At 41.8% G+C, this 16,838-nt stretch overlaps 1 protein-coding gene across 1 annotated transcript in view; it reads right to left on the minus strand.

The window, feature by feature from the left end:
* mal2 (mal, T cell differentiation protein 2) overlaps window positions 1-16,542 on the minus strand; it is a 56,413-nt gene extending 39,871 nt beyond the window's left edge. Inside the window, exons 1-2 of the mRNA XM_078540153.1 lie at window positions 16,360-16,542; window positions 16,085-16,255 (exon numbers count right to left, since the gene is read on the minus strand). Of these exons, the coding sequence (XP_078396279.1) occupies window positions 16,085-16,255; window positions 16,360-16,488 (300 nt within the window). The 5' untranslated portion in view covers window positions 16,489-16,542. The remainder of the gene's footprint in view (window positions 1-16,084; window positions 16,256-16,359) is intronic.
* Window positions 16,543-16,838: the final 296 nt, after the last annotated feature.

The raw sequence follows: 16,838 nt of genomic DNA on the forward strand, positions 1-16,838 counted from the left end.
TATTCAGCAATGGAACGTCCACAATTCTCTGGGATAGAGAATTCCAAAGATTCACAATACTTTCCAAGTGCAGGATATTTTCCTCATCTTAATCTTACATGATCTGCTCCTTACCCTGAGACTGTGCCCCCATATCCTAGATTCTTTAGCCAGGGGAAAATGAAGACAGGGAAAGAAAGATTGGATTGAGAGAGAGATAAAAATAGGTTTTTAAAAATTAAATATCTTTGCGTTCTGAAGAATGGGACTCCATACCTGCATAATCATATTTTCAGGGACAGAGGGGTTGCTTGGCAAATGATTAAGTGATTAATAATTAAACGGGTCCTACAATTAACACTGTACTTGGGATGCCAAATATAAAAATCAAGGGATTTTAGCTATGCCCCATACGAGTTCTTTTCTCGGGCATTTATTTATGGAAGAACAATGTACAACATCCTATCTGTAACATGCTCATACTTGTGCTGTGCGCAAGTTCAGCTGAAATTGAAATTTACGATTATTAGCTGTCATACTTATTACAAACACACAAACAGAATAGGAATGGCAAGGTACATTTAAGAACACACTGGAGGGTTAAAATCATATCTATTCCATGCTATTGTTTCCTTAAATAAAAGGAACTTGATGTATTAAATCCACAATTGTGCAACCAGCAGAAATTCCTCAATTTAAAAATAGTCACCAAGTGTTAAAAAGTTAAGATTTGTTTCTTGGATCAGTAATGTGTCAATAGCTTGGCAAAAGCTAGCTTTTCTAATCTTAAAAGAATGCTGGAATTACAAAGCAAACTGTAAAGCTGGATAAACATTCTCCCAATCTGTCAGGAAGATACAAATAACATTATGAAAATTATTGTAATTTATTGTAGAGTAACAGTGGGGTCTGTGCGCACGCCTGGGACTTAATTGAATTAGAGGCAATTGATCTGAAGACTTTGAAGTAAGAGGAGAAGCTAGGTTTGAAATGCTAAATAGGTAAGCGTGGGTGAAGTTTTAGAATATATGAGGTGTAAAGGAAACATTTGTATTTTAAAATAAAACAGAGCAGCTTGAATTCAAAAGAGGGGGGCGAAATGTTTCACCCAGCCAGGAGAAGTTAAGAAACAGTGTGTTTACTTTTTCCAAAGATTACTGGTAAAATTGGTACTATGATAGATTTTTGTTATGAGAGAGATAAAGTCCAAAAAGATAGTGAAACAATGGGAATTTGCATTCAAAAAGGGAAAACGTGTGTAAAGGAGAGAAGGCTGCGTGCAAGGGAAGGCATTTTAAGACCTAAAAAGTGTGAAAAGCCTCCAGCATCTAAGCCTCAAGCTTGTCTATAAGGAACTGAAGCGGAGAAAAACTCACTTTGAATTTGACTGTTCAGGGCATCGTGTTACTTTGCCTGGGTCTTTTAAAATCTGTGTCTTACTGTTGCCTAATTTATTAAACATAATAAAGGTTTAATTTAATTTTAAAAGAAATCTAAGGCTCAGTGGTATTATTACTACTGAATTCAAGTCACGCATCTCAAAATAAATACAAATTGTAAAATAGTTGTGGCAGTTGTTTCAAGTTTCCCTCTGGGATTTGAACAGCTCAGCATTTACCATTCACTGGGCCATAGCACCATCATAGTACAGGGTATAACTAATACTTGATCAATTAAAGTGGGACAAAATTAACTTTGCTTTTATCTGCTTGAAGTTGTGCAATTAAAATAACTGCATATAAAATCATGCATAACCTTGTGAGCAATTTGAAGTGGTTAGGAGTCAAGGTCAATTTTACAAATTATCAAAAGTGTGTGTGCAACCACACAACATAATACCCACAATTCACAAAATAACAAATATACCTTTGCACGGGGGAATATATAGGGGCTATGGGATAAGAGGAATGGAATGGGGCGAATTGACTAGCTCTTTCAAGAGCCATTGACCGAATGGCCTCCTTCTGTGCTGTATGATTCTATGATACCACTGTTACCTTTACACTCTAGGTGCAGCACACTGATTAGAACAATGTACAGTATTTAGCCCAAGGTAAATCTTAACTAACAAGCTAATTACACTGAACCACAGCTACAAACTAAAGCCCAGTGGAAAATGAAAGCCTGAAAGCTACTTCATTTTTTGCTTAACTTTACACTTCAAGTTTGTTCTTCTGCTTTCAAGCCTTTTCCTGTTTGAGCTTATTTATTTCACATTCTCTTCTCTCTGCACCGTAACAGAATAAAATCATTACAGTACATCATGTCCATCTAAATGAACTAATTTATTTTCTCTAAATCAACCTTTTTTGAACTATTAGCCTCAAATCTTTCTTACATGCCACCTCTCCTTAAGTCACTCCTCACTATGTTAATACTTCAGACATCATTCAGTACTTCACCTAAGTGTCCATTATTCACATGTACTCAACCACTAAGTGTGATGCTGTCCTCAACCAATGCTCATATGTGTACTTTCCTGCAGGGGTCATTGAATAGCAGCAAGAAGAACACAAGTTAATTTCTTTCCGTCCCTAACCCAGGACTGCTGATGCCATTGTATACCAATTGTCCTCAATGTGATCAACAATTCTGCACAAGCCAAGAATCAAACCTAGTGTTATTGTTCAGCTACTTATGGTGATTGAAGTCTGTTTTTTTAAAAAAAATTATACAAGTGTAATTACACCAAAGATACATACGTAACCAAACTGTGCTTTTTGTCCATATTCACCACATTTGGTGTCTCTAAGCAGTGATTTATATTGTGCAGCATTGTTGGGGGTCACAGCAAGTTGCCAACCTGCTCCTTACTCACCTGTACATCAGATATCACAAGATATGACCTCTAGTTCATCCTTCAGTGCTTTTTTGACAGTGTTCCAATAATGCTGCACAATATAAACCATTGCTTAGGAGGGACCACAAATGTGGTGAGTATGGACAAAATTTGATTGTGTGTGTAACTTTAGCACAATTACACTTTTATAATGATCTCCATTTTATCATTATTAATCAATGAAGCAAGGGAATGCAAGTCTTCAGTGTACCATAATTAAATTTCAAGCAAAATGGTGGTGGATGGGGTGGGGGGGGGGGGCGGGGGCTTTACCATAAGAGAAACATACCTTCTCAAAACCACAGGCTTTATGGCAACTGATGCAACTGATTGATTTTATTCAACACAGGATGGAGGCAATTCAGTAAGATTTCCACTAACTGATTTTTTTTCAGCAAAGAACATAAGAAAAGATTTCACACTTCAGAGCAATCTTTTAAAACTGGCTGCAGGTTTATCTTTTTATTTCTCCCATCTGGTACAAACTGAATTGTTGGATGCACAAATGCTTATTCCAGATACCAATGTTCGGAAAAGATTCATCTTCAACAGTACCAAATCATTTTAGATTAGGTCCAAGACGGCAGCAATACAAACCAGCATCCTGTTGGCAGATCTCGTTTTAAATTTGACATGAGATTTTGCAACACTACAGATAAGTGCCATTGTAAATGAGGACAGAAATTTCATATTGAAATCAAGTTAATGTGTATGGGTAAAACACGTGCATTAAGGGTATGAATTGAATCAGCTGAAGGGGTCAAAAGGTTGTACTTTTGTAATAAACCAACTGATTTTGAATATCCATTGCTATTTAATAAGGGACACTTCCCTGCTGGATCATGAAACTTTCATGATGACACCATAGAACTGAAACTAAAGAGGGCAACCAGCATTCTCTCACTTCTGAATATTAGTTTTCTCCTTGCATCTAGAACTAGGGGTCCATGGCCTCTGAATAAGGTGTTGGCCATTTCGGACTGAGCCAACAAGTTTTTTTTCACTCCTAGGGTGGGGAATCTTTGGCATATGCTACTCGAGAGAGCTGGGGATGCTCATTGAGTATATTCAACACCCAGATCAATAGATTTTAGGGCACTAAGGGAATCAAAGAAAATGGGGAAAGTGGGGTTGATGTAGAACATCAGCTGCAACCTTGTCGAACAATGGAGCAGATGCAAGGGACCACATTGTCTACCCCTGCTCCTATTTATGTTAGGTCTCCCTTTGCCACTGTAGGCTCCTAGATAAGTAAAAATGAAAACAAAAACACTGTGTCAGAGAGGCCAGGATCCACATTGGATTTAGCAAAATTGGTAGCCTGAGCCAAAGGTGCAACAGAGTTACTTCAAGTGGTTGGCTTGCTACTAAGAAAGAGGGAAGCATCAGACCCTTGATCAGACTGACCGCCACTGTAAAGTGAACATGCGGGGCTATGGAAAAGATTGAGGGATTTGGTCTCCTCCCCTAGTGTGTAGAATAGCTTGTTAACAGTCATTAGGAACAACCCCTTTGTTGAGGTACTGGAAATGAGCTAGGACTGGAGTTTCCTTTGCATTTACACAGAAATACAGCAGTGATTTGGGAGCAAACAAAATGCATGGTTTAATAGATTACGAAATTTTGGGAGAAAGTGAATTACATGCAACATAGTATTACAATTTGCCCAAATGGTCTTGGTCTTTTACAGATGTCCATCAAACCCTCTAGCCAAAGAAATCTCTGTCCAAAACCTGGCCACACCAGACTCTCAAGTCCTCCAGTTATACTAGTTAGGGGATGGTGAACCTCAAATGGACCCAGGCACAACAGGAAAGCTGCAATTTTTCTTGAATTTTATTTACAAATCAGTGTTTTCGCAAAGAGAAATATTAGCTTCAAATACCTGTTCTGCATTTTCTCATTCATTTAATGCATTTTTATGCTCCAAGTGCAAGTCAAAAAAACTCAAAAAACCTTCCCAAGTGCAGCTTCCTAAACATACTGCACGTTATGTGCATGCATGAGCTTAAATGAGACAGAGCTTATTTTTTTTTAGCTCAAAAGATAGGTTTGGCATTTCCTTGCACCCTTAATTTTGCTGATTTCCCATTTTATCAAATTAATTCTAATGAGATTGGGGAGGTACTGGGCCATAATTAGGCAGTGTCAAGATTCCAGCAATTTCCAGGTGGAGAAGTAAGCTTGTGTTACTTTTAAAGTTGCACAAACTTTCCTAATCCATGTCTGAGTATCAGATCAATATTTATAAAGCTCACCTTATGCTAAACTCAATTGTCTAAAAGTTAAAATAAATTTTATAGGAGATAAATGAACCGGTCTTAAAATACTCTGCCTCCCAAACAGCTCCTGGGCTCACTTGTTCTCCAAACCAGTGTCCAAACTAGACATTAGGCTGTTGATGTAGGCAACAGAGTCAGCTTGGAACAAGTCAACGTCATCAACCACAGCAGCTGATTTTAACTTTGGTCTCTTTCTTTGTCTCCCTCCATATTCTGTTTATAACCAGGACATTTCTAACCTAAGCTTCTTTGCCATGCCCTTGAAACCTGAATTTCCCTGCCCATTAATGTGGATTTTTGCTGCTGCAAATCTAAGTCTTAGGTCCAAACATGCGAGACATCCTCACATATCTCTGAAATCCTTTAGGCACTGTTTTGCCCAGTCACTTAATCTATTAGTATCTCAATTTCATGCTCCATCTACACTGCATACAATGTCCCCTATCATTACATCATTGAAAAACTTGGGTGTGTCTCTCTCTCTCAATCCAGGTTGTTAACAAATAGTGAAAAATTGAGGTTCTAACTTTTATCTCCTTTTTTCTTTCACTTCCCTTCAACCCTCTGACATTCTCCTCACTGTGCTGTACCATTACCCAGTCATGCCTCTTTTCATTTCTCCCATCTCTGGTACAATTCCTAACCCAATCCTTTGCTATTGCTCTATCTTCCTACCCTGCTGCCATCATCCCAGGCTTGACACCCTCTTGGGTAAATCAGATGCCCACTGTGCCACAGTATTCTCAAAAGAGTCCACCAAGGCACCCTTAGCTGCCTCCTTATGGAAAATTGCCCAGATATTTCCTAAACACAATAAGCAGGACAAATCCAGCCCAGTCAATTACCGCCCCATTAGTCAATTCTCAATCATCAGTAAAGTGATGAAGGGGTCATCAAAAGTGCTATCAAGCGGCACTTGCTTAGCAATAACCTGCTCACTGACGCCCAGTTTGGGTTCCACCAGGGCCACTCAGCTCCATTACAGCTTTGGTTCAAACATGGACAAAAGAGCTGAACTCCAGAGTTGAGGCAAGAGCCACTGCCCTTGACATCAGGTATCAGGGAGCCCTAGCAAAACTGGAGTCAATGGGAATCAAGGGGAAAACTCTCCGCTGGTTGGAGTGATACCTAGCACAAAGGAAGATGGTGTGGTTGTTGGAGGTCAAACACCTCAGTTCCATGACATCACTACAGGAGTTCCTCAGGATAGTGTCTTAGGACCAACCATCTTCAGCTGCTCCATCAATGACCTTCCTTCCATCATAAGGTCAGAACTGGGGATGCTCGCTGATGATTGCACAATGTCCAGCACCATTCACGACTCCTCACATACTGAAGTAGTCCATATCCAGATGCAGCAAGACCTGTACAACATCCAGGCTTGGGTTGACAAATAGCAAGTAACATTAGTGCCATACAAGTGCCAGGCAATGACCATCTCCAACAAGAGAACACCTAACCATCACCCCATGACATTCAATGGCATTACCATCACTGAATCACCCACTATCAACATCCTGAGGGTTACCATTGACCAGAAGCTGCACTGGACTAGTCACATAAATACTGTGGCTATAAGAGCAAGCCAGAGGCTAGGAATCCTGCAGCAAGTAACTCACCCCCTGACTCCCCAAAAGCCTGTCCACCGTCCACAAGGCACAAGTCAGGAGTGTGATGGAATACTCTCTACTTGCCTGGATCAGTGCAGCTCCAACAACATTCAAGCAGCTTGACACTATCTAGAACAAAGCAGCCCGCTTGATTGGTGCCCTTTCCACAAATATTCACATCCTCCACCACCAACGCACAGTGTCAGCAGTGTACAGCATCTACAAGATGCATGACAGAAACTCACCAAGCCTCCTTAGACAGCACCTTCCAAATCCACAACTGCTACCATCTACAAGGACAAGGGCAGCTGATACATGGGAACACCCACCACCTGGAAGTTCCCCTCCAAGCATCTCACCATCATGAAATTAAATCGATAGCAAGAAATGACATAGGGTCAGATGATGTAGAATCTGTGTGAGTAGAGTTAAGGAATCGCAAAGGTAAAAAAACCATAATGGGAGTTATGTATAGGCCTCCGAACAGTAGTCAGGATGTGGGGCACAAGATACACCAGGAGATAGAAAAGGCGTGTAAGAAAGGCAAGGTTACAGTGATCATGGGGGATTTCAATATGCAGGTAGACTGGGAAAATCAGGTTGGTAGTGGATCCCAAGAAAAGGAATTTGTGGAATGTCTACGAGATGGCTTTTTGGAGCAGCTTGTGGTGGAGCCCACTAGGGAACAGGCAATTCTAGATTTAGTGATGTGTAATGAGGCAGATTTGATAAGGGAGCTTAAGGTGAAGGAACCCTTAGGAGGAAGTGACCATAATTTGATAGAATTTACCCTGCAATTTGAGAGGAAAAAGCTGGAATCAGATGTAACGGTATTACAGTTGAATAAAGGCAACTACAGAGGCATGAAGGAGGAGCTGGCCAGAATTGACTGGGAGATGAGCCTAGCAGGAAAGACAGTGGAACAACAATGGCAGGAGTTTCTGGGAGTAATTTGGGAGACACAGCAAAAATTAATCCCTAGGAAGAAGCAGCATACTAAAGGGAGGACGAGGCAACCATGGCTGACAAGGGAAGTCAGAGACAGCATAAAAGCTAAAGAGAAAGCATACAATGCGGCGAAGAGCAGTGGGAAACCAGGGGATTGTGAAGCCTACAAAGACCAACAGAGGACAACTATAAAAGAAATAAGGAGGGAGAAGATTAAATACGAGGGTAAACTAGCCAGCAATATAAAAGGTGATTGCAAGAGTTTTTTTTAGATATATAAAGGGTAAGAGAGAGGCAAAAGTGGACATTGGGCCGCTGGAGAAGTAGTAGTGGGGAACAAAGAAATGGCGGAGGAACTGAATAGGTACTTTGCGTCAGTCTTCACGGTGGAAGACACGAGTAACATCCCCAAAGTTCAAGAGAGTCGGGGGGGCAGAAGTGAGTATGGTGGCCATTACCAAGGAGAAGGTGCTAGGAAAACTGCAAGGTCTGAAGGTGGATAAATCACCTGGTCCAGATGGATTACACCTCAGAGTCCTGAAGGAGATAGCTGAAGAGATAGTGGAGGCGTTAGTGGTGATCTTTCAGGAATCACTTGAGCCAGGGAGGGTCCCAGAGGACTGGAAAATCGCTAATGTAACCCCCCTGTTTAAGAAGGGAGTGAGGCAAAAGACGGGAAATTACAGGCCGATTAGCCTGACCTCGGTCATTGGTAAGATTTGAGAGTCCATTATTAAGGGTGAGATTTCAGAATACTTGGAAGTGCATCGTCAAATAGGGCAAAGTCAGCATGGTTTCATCAAGGGGAGGTCATGCCTGACAAATCTGTTAGAATTCTTTGATGTGGTAACGAGTAGGTTAGACAAAGGAGATCCAATGGATGTTATCTACTTGGACTTCCAGAAGGCCTTTGACAAGGTGCCGCACAGGAGGCTGTTCAGTAAGAACAGAGCCCATGGTGTTAGAGGCAAGGTACTAGCATGGGTAGAAGATTGGCTGTCTGGCAGGAGGCAGAGAGTGGGTATAAGAGGGTCCTTCTCAGGATGGCGGCCGGTGACTAGTGGAGTTTTGCAGGGGTCAGTGTTGGGACAACTTTTCACTTTATACATTAATGATCTAGATGAAGGAACCGAGAGCTAAGTTTGCAGATGATACAAAGATAGGTGGAGGGACAGGTAGTATTGAGGAGGTGGGGAGGCTGCAGAAGGATTTGGACAGGTTAGGAGAATGGGCAAAGAAGTGGCAGATGGAATACAATGTGGGGAAGTGTGAGGTCATGCACTTTGGTAGGAAGAATAGAGGCATAGACTATTTTCTAAATGGGGAGAGAATTCAGAAATCTGGAGTGCAAAGGGACTTGGGAGTCCTAGTCCAGGATTCTCTTAAGGTTAACTTGCAGGTTGAGTCGGTAGTTAGGAAGGCAAATGCAATGTTGGCATTTATTTCGAGGGGACTAGAATATAAAAGCAGGGATGTGCTGCTGAGGCTTTATAAGGCTCTGGTCAGACCACATTTAGAATATTGTGAGCAATTTTGGGCCCCGTATCTCAGGAAGGATGTTCTGGCCCTGGAGAGGGTCCAGAGGAGGTTCACGAGAACGATCCCAGGAATGAAAGGCTCAACATATGAGGAACGTTTGAGGACTCCGGGTCTATACTCAATGGAGTTTAGTAGGATGAGGGGGGATCTGATTGAAACTTACAGAATACTGAAAGGCCTGGATAGAGTGGACGTGGGGAAGGTGTTTCCATTAGTAGGAGAGACTAGGACCCGAGGGCACAGCCTCAGAGTAAAGGGAAGACCTTTTAGAACAGAGATGAGGAGAAACTTCTTTAGCCAGAGACAGTGGTGAATCTATGGAATTCATTGCCACAGAAGGCTGTGGAGGCCAGGTCATTGAGTGTATTTAAGACCGAGATAGACAGGTTCTTGATTGGTAAGGGGATCAAAAATAACGGGGAGAAGGTGGGAGAATGGGGTTGAGAAACTTATCAGCCATGATTGAATGGTGGAGCAGACTCGATGGGCCGAATGGCCTAATTTTTGCTCCTATGTCTTATGGTCTTATTATGGACTTGAAAATATATCACCATTCTTTCACTGCTGCTGGGTCAAAATCCTGGAAATCCACCCTAACAGCACTGTGGGCGCACCTTCGCCATAGCGAGTGCAGCAGTTCAAGAATGCAGCTCACCACCATCCTCTCAAGGGCAATTAGAGATGGGCAACAAATGCTGGCCTAGCCAGTGACACCCATATCCTATGAGCGAATATACATAAAAAACAGGGCTTTGTATAACTGCAGCATGACTTCTAATCCCATGTATTCTGGTCCACTAGATATGAAGGACAGGACTCAGCTTTTCTAAATTATTTTCTGAACCTGCCCATAATATTTTAATTTATTAAGCTGTTATTTCCAAGCTCTAGGGCAGTGTATCTGGGAGATACCCCAAAGATGCATGGGGATCCCCTCCCCCACCAAGGAAAGGATTGCATGGCAATTGCTCAGGAAGTGCAAACTTCCAATGGGCAATTGCCTTGCACTGGGAACCATCTGAAAATGCAATTTAAATCAAACTTTGGATGATTCTGATCATCAATAGTTACACAGAAAAAGAGTTAAAGCCACTTATAGCTTAATCTGGGTAAATCTGTCCTTAAACTACCATCCTTTCTCCAACTTCACTTCCTCTCAAGCCCTTGAGGGCTGTCACCTCCCAAATCTTTACCTAATTTTTCCTCAACTCCACATTTGAACCTCTCCAGTTAGTTTACTGTCCCTACCACAATAAAATAGCCTCAAAGTCACAAATGAAATGCCACAAATAAGGGACACTATCCTACCTTAACTTTCTCAACCAGTGCAGTGTTTAACATAGCTGACAACACCATCCTCCTCTGTTCAACTCAAGTGATGCTGCCTTGACCTAGTCCCACTCTTACCTACTCAGTTATAGCCAGAGGATTTTCATTTCCAGCAATTGCTTCATACCTGGCCTCAGGACCATTACCCTCAGAGTGCCCCAAGAACCTATCCTTCCCTCAGTGATATCTGAAGGCATAGCATCAGGTTCCACACATATGCTGACACCACCCAGCTCTACCTCAATACCCCTCAACCTCTCAGACTTCTTGTTTTGACATCCAATCTTGGTTAAGCTGTAATTTTCTCCAATTAAACACTGAAAAGAGCAAAACCATTGTCTTTATCCCCCTACTTGACCACCATCTCCAGCTGAACCATACACTTTTGAATCTTGGCGCTCCCTCTCTGCACGGAAAGTCTGACCCCACATTCTTTTCCACCACGAAGACAGACTATTTCAATTACCATTGCTGTCTTGCCTGTTGCAACGCTTATCCATGCCATTGTTGCCTCCAGTCTTAACTAATGTTCCCTGTAAGCTGTACAGCCAGGTATCCTGGTGAGTCATAACTGCACAGGTGGCTTTAAACTAGACAGTTTGGGGGTGGTGGGTTGAGGGTTCACGTGGAAGGAGAAGTGGAAAGTTAAAGAGAAGGGACGAGGCAATAGTGCAGGGAAGCGATAGGGGTAATGGTAACCAGAGTGAGACAGGAAGGGACAGAGTACAAACACAACAGTACATCAGCAAATATGGTCAGAGTAGGGAAAAAATGGCTTTAAGCTAACAGAGGGGGAGATGGGTTCTGTGAATGGAGATTTAGTAATCCACAGATTTTTTCTATTGCCTCAATTTCCATATCGATGTGGGTAAACAAGTTGCGTGGGACGGGAAGGGACGAAGATTTTAAACATAGCATGGAGAGTAAAGTCCAAGCAGGGAACAGCAAAAAAATTTGAAGTCATTTTATCTGAATGCGTGGAATATCCACAATAAGACAGATGAACTAGTGGCACAAAGAGATAAATGGTTTAGATCTAGCCGCATGGTTACAAGGTGTCCAAGGTTTGGAAATAAATATTCTAGGGTACACAACATTTCGAAAAGACAGGCAGAATGGTAAAGGAGGAGGGGTTGCCCTGACAATAAAGGATGACATAAGTACATTAATGAAGAAAGGTCTTGGCTCAGAAAATCAGGAAGTAGAATCAGTAGGGTGGAGGTTAGGAATAGTAAGAGCCTGAAAACACTGGCAGGAGTTGTTTACAGGTCCCCTAACAGTAATTATACCATTGGACAGAGCATCAAGAAGTTGTTATTGGATCTAGTAACAAAGGCAATGTAGGGGGCTTTAATCTTCATTTGACTGGGCCAATCAAATTGACAAAAAAGTTGACTGGTAGATGAGTTTGTAGAATGTTTCCTTGACAGCTTCCTGCAGCAATACGTTATGGAACCAACTAGGTTCATAGCAAATGATTCACTGGGAAAGAGTGATCATAATGCAACTGAATTCCACATTAAGTTTGAAAATACATATTCCAAACAAGAATCTGAAACAAAACCAATTACTTAGGTACAAAGGGAAAGCTGGCTAAGGTGGACTGGGAAAATTGACTTAAAGGAATGGCAGTAAAAAAAAAATTGGAGAATATTTAAAGAAACAATTCAAAATGTTCAAAAATACATTCCATTGAATAATAAAACCTCAGCAACATAAATCCATCTGTGGCTTACTAAGGATGTTAAGGATAGTATTAGATTAAAAAAGGTTAGTAATGTCGCAAAGAATAATAGTAAGTCTAAGGATTGGTAGTGTTTTAGAAACCCACAAATGGCCACTAAAATGTTGATAAAAAAGTGAAAAAGTAAATGAGTAAACTAGCCAGGAATATAAAAACCGTTTGTAAGAGCTTTTACAAGTGTATGAAAAGAGTGTAACTAAAGTAAATGGAAGTAGAGACAGGAGAAATAATCATGGGGAATGAGGAAGTGGCAAGGACAGACAAAATATTTGTTCAGTCTTCACAGTAAAAGACAAGTTACATACCCGCTATTCCTCATAACCTAGAGTGGAGAAATTAAGGTAAAAGCAACTAAGGGAAAAAGCATGGAGAAACTCAAGAGACTAAAATCCAACAAAGCAAGGACCTGATGGTCTACATCCTAGAGATACTGTATGCATTGGCTACAGTTTTTCCAAAATTCCTTAGATTCTGGAACAGAAATTAGCAAATATAGTACCACTATTCAAGGAAAGAGGGACAAAGACAACAGGCTAGTTCCCCAAGAACAGTCAGCAGGAAAATGCTGGAAACAATTTAGGAAGTCTTAACAATGCACAGTATGATTAGGACAAATCAACACAGTTTTACAAAAGGGAAATCCTGTTTGACAAATTGATTAGAATTTTTTTTTGAAGACGTAACTAGTAGGGAAAATTAAAGGGAAACAGTAGATATAGTATACATGGATTTCCAAAAAGCATTCAAGAATGTGACACAAAAAGGTGAATACACAAGGGCTCATGGAGCTGGGGTTGATATATTAACACAGAGTATTAGTTAACAGACAAGCAGAGAATAGGGATAAATGGGATATTTTAAGTTGGCAGACCATGGCCAGTGGAGTGCCACAAGGATCAGTGCTGGGGCCTCAGCTGTTTACAATTTGTCTTTGCATCTAAGTCATTAATAAAGCATAATGTACCAAATCTTGCTGATAATACAAAGTTAGGTGGGAATGTAAGCTGTGAGAAGGGCACAAAGAGTGCAAAGAGATATAGATAGGTTAAGCGAGCAGGCAACAAGGTGACAAATGGACTATAATGTGGGAAGTGTGAGGATATTCACTTTGATCATTAGAATAGTACAGCAGAATATTTTTAAAAAGGATGTGAAACTTGTAAATGCTAATGGTCAGAGAGACTTGGGTGTACAAGGAAACCAAATTAGCACACAGGTACAGCAAGCAATTAAGAAAATAAATGGCATGTTGGCCTTTATTGCAAGGGGGATGGAGCACATGAATAAAAAAGTCTTGCTACAATCACAGGGCTTTGATGAGATCACACCTGGAATACCGTGCACAATTTTGGTCTCCGCATTTGAAGAATATACTTGAATTGGAGACGGTACAGTGAAGGTTCACTAGATTGATTCTTGGGATGAGAAGGTTGTACTATGAAGAGAGGCTGAAAAATTGAGCCTATATTCTCTGGAGTTCAGAAAAATGAGTGATCGCAATGAAACATACAAGATTATGAAGGGGCTTGGCAGAGTAGATACGGAGATGCTTCCTCTGGCTGGGGAATCTAGAACATGGGGGCACAGTCTCAAAAGGGCCAACCCATTTAAGGGCTGAGAAGAAGAGAGATTTCTTCACTCAAAGGGTTGTGAATCTTTGGCATTGTCTGCCCCAGCATGTTATGGATGCACCATCATTGAATATATTTAAGGCTGATAAACAGATTTTCAGCCTCTCAAGGAATCAGGAGATATGGGGAGCAGGCAGGAAAGTGGAGTTGAAGCTGAAGATCAGCCATGATATTGAATGGTAGGCTCAATGGGCTATTTGGTCTATCCTGCACCTATTTCTTATGTTCCTATGCAACCCGAAAAGTCCCCACGTAAGCCATGCACAAGTTGGTCCCTTTAAGTTGCTGTGCACTTAAATAAAACACCTCCTTACTCCAAAAATAAATTAGAAGGTACAAAGTCTCCTGGTGGGTCTGATACCCCCACGTGCCATAAACTTGAGCTCATTTAAAGCTCTTTTGCCCAAAAACCCACAGTAAGCATCATTTAGCTATGGGGGTGTGGTAGCATACATTTGGACTAGCAATCCAGAGGCCTAGACTAATGATCTGTAGCAAGTTCAAATCCCACACAGCAGCTGGGGCGATTTAAATTCAACAAGTAATTAGTTAAGTAAAATAAAAAGCTAGTTTCGCTAATGATCACCATGAAACTAGCAGATTGTCAAAACCCATCCAATTCACTAGTGTCCTTTAGATTAGAGATGGAAATCTGCCTTCCATACTCAGTACGGCCAAATGTGACTCTAGATTCATAGCAACGTGGTTGACACTTACCTGTACTTTTGAAATGGCCAGATAAGCCATTCAAATGCATTCAGGAAGCAGCTCACTACCATCTTATTAAGAGCAATTAGGGATGGCCAATAAATGTTGACCTTGCAAGAACCACCACATCACATGAACAAATAAAATATACATGTTTGCAGACCTAGAGGGACCCCTGGTCTTGTCGCTCTCTATTTCTATAGCTTCTGCCAGCCCTACAATCCACAAGAATTCTGCTTACCTTCAGCTATAGCCTGTACTATACTTCCACATCTGCACTGGCAGCATATTTTCAGCCCTCCAGTCCTCTCTTCCTTTAAGACTCTACATAGAACATACTTCTGAATAGATTTTCAGTTACTGACCTAATATCACCTTGTGTTAATATTTTAGGATTAGACTTCTGTGAAGCATTTCGGCATATCTGACTACATTAAAAGGTATTATATAAATGCAAGATGTCTTTAGAATATAGTGGTATTGTTATTGGATTAGTATTCCAGAGACCCAGAGTAATGCTCCGGGGATTCAGGTTCAAATCTCACCACGGCAGATGGTGAAATTTGAATTCAATAAAAATCTGGAATTAAAGATCTGATGATGACCACAAAGCCATTGTTGATTACTGTAAAAACCCATCTGGTTCAATAATGTTCTTTAGGGAAAGAAATATGCCATCCTTATCTGGTTCGGCCTACATGTGACTCCAGACCCACAGTAATGTGGTTGACTCAATTGCCTTCTGTACAAGGGCAATTAGGGATGGGCAATAAATGCTGGCCAAGCCAGTGGCACCCCATCCCACGAATGAATAAAAAAATATATAGCAAGATATAATTCCCAAAGTGCCACAGATGTCAGAATAAATCAAATCAAAGTTTCAATTTGAATTTCCATTCAGGTTTGAGTTAGCTATTTCAGCTGGGATGGCTCGAGGCATTAAGTTGATCTCAGTGTAGAGGTAAGATCAGATTTCTAACCAGTGCTCCTGCTGCAATTAAATGAAGCAACTGGTGTGGAGAAAAATTACATGAATGTAATTACCCCATTTGTGCTACAATATCTGATACTCTACCAAGGAGTTACATCCAAACCAGAAACTTCCCAGTCAGTAATCCGTCCTTTCATATTCCCCAAGTTGTTATTTTTTACTTCAGGTGTGGAAACTTGCCCTAACAAATCAAATTAAAACCGCTTTGGAGATGCTCTGGCACCCTGCAATACCACTGTACACCAACAGTCGAACAATATGACTTCTTACTTCACAAAAAAGGTGAAAAAACGATAGTTTAGTTACAAAGCTTCGGGATGTTAGACTTTATAGGGTTAAAACTAGTGGGTGGATAATTGTCATGAGTTTGCAGACAGATACATTTAACGATGACTCCTGACTACACTTCATTGGCGACGTCAGGGACTGACTACTTAGACCAGGTATTAGGATACCCAACGATTACTCGGTGACATTTACTTACCACCAAATTCCAGTCGGTATCCAGTCGGTCTGCCAGTCCGCACAGATATACACACAGATACAGGATCGAGCACAGGAACATGGTGACCGATACAAACATCACCCAGCCTTGCGTCAAAGGCACTGGGACATTAGATGAGGCGACCAGAATCCACACCAACCCTCCGAACAACTTTGGGTAAAAGAGAGAGAGAGACTTACCCGCTGAGTAAACATACGGCGTCACCGCCCAGCACTAAACATCAGCTCGTGTAAAGGTTATTACCGACTACTCACAATCTCCAAACAAATGAAGCCTCCAGAATAGGTTTGCAGAACCGACGATCCAAGAGGTAAGGTTATCCGGGGAGCCGGGAAAACCACAGCATTGGAGTTCATGCTGGGATTTGTAGAGGGAGCCGACATGGTGCGTGCGACTGTGAACAGGTGAAGAAAGGGGGAGGAGAAGGGGGGTGGGCGGCAGCGCCACGTGACACTGATCCCGGACAGGTGATGGTGATCCTGGAGAGCGAGCCCCGCCCAGACCAGCTCAGCCCCGCCCAGACCGGACCAGCTAGGCGCAGCCCCGCCCAGTCCAGATCAGCTCAGCCCGCCCTAGCAGAGCCCCGCTGAGACCAGCTCAGCCCCGCCCACGCCAGACCAGCTCAGCCCAGCAGAGCCCCGCATAGCCCAGGAAGCCACAGCCCCAATCCAGCACAGCCCAGATCCAGCACAGCCCAGGGCACCGCAGCACCGATCCAGCACAGCTCAGTCTG

This window comes from Cetorhinus maximus, chromosome 4, assembly GCF_964194155.1.
Source record: "Cetorhinus maximus chromosome 4, sCetMax3.hap1.1, whole genome shotgun sequence".
NCBI lineage: Eukaryota > Metazoa > Chordata > Chondrichthyes > Lamniformes > Cetorhinidae > Cetorhinus > Cetorhinus maximus.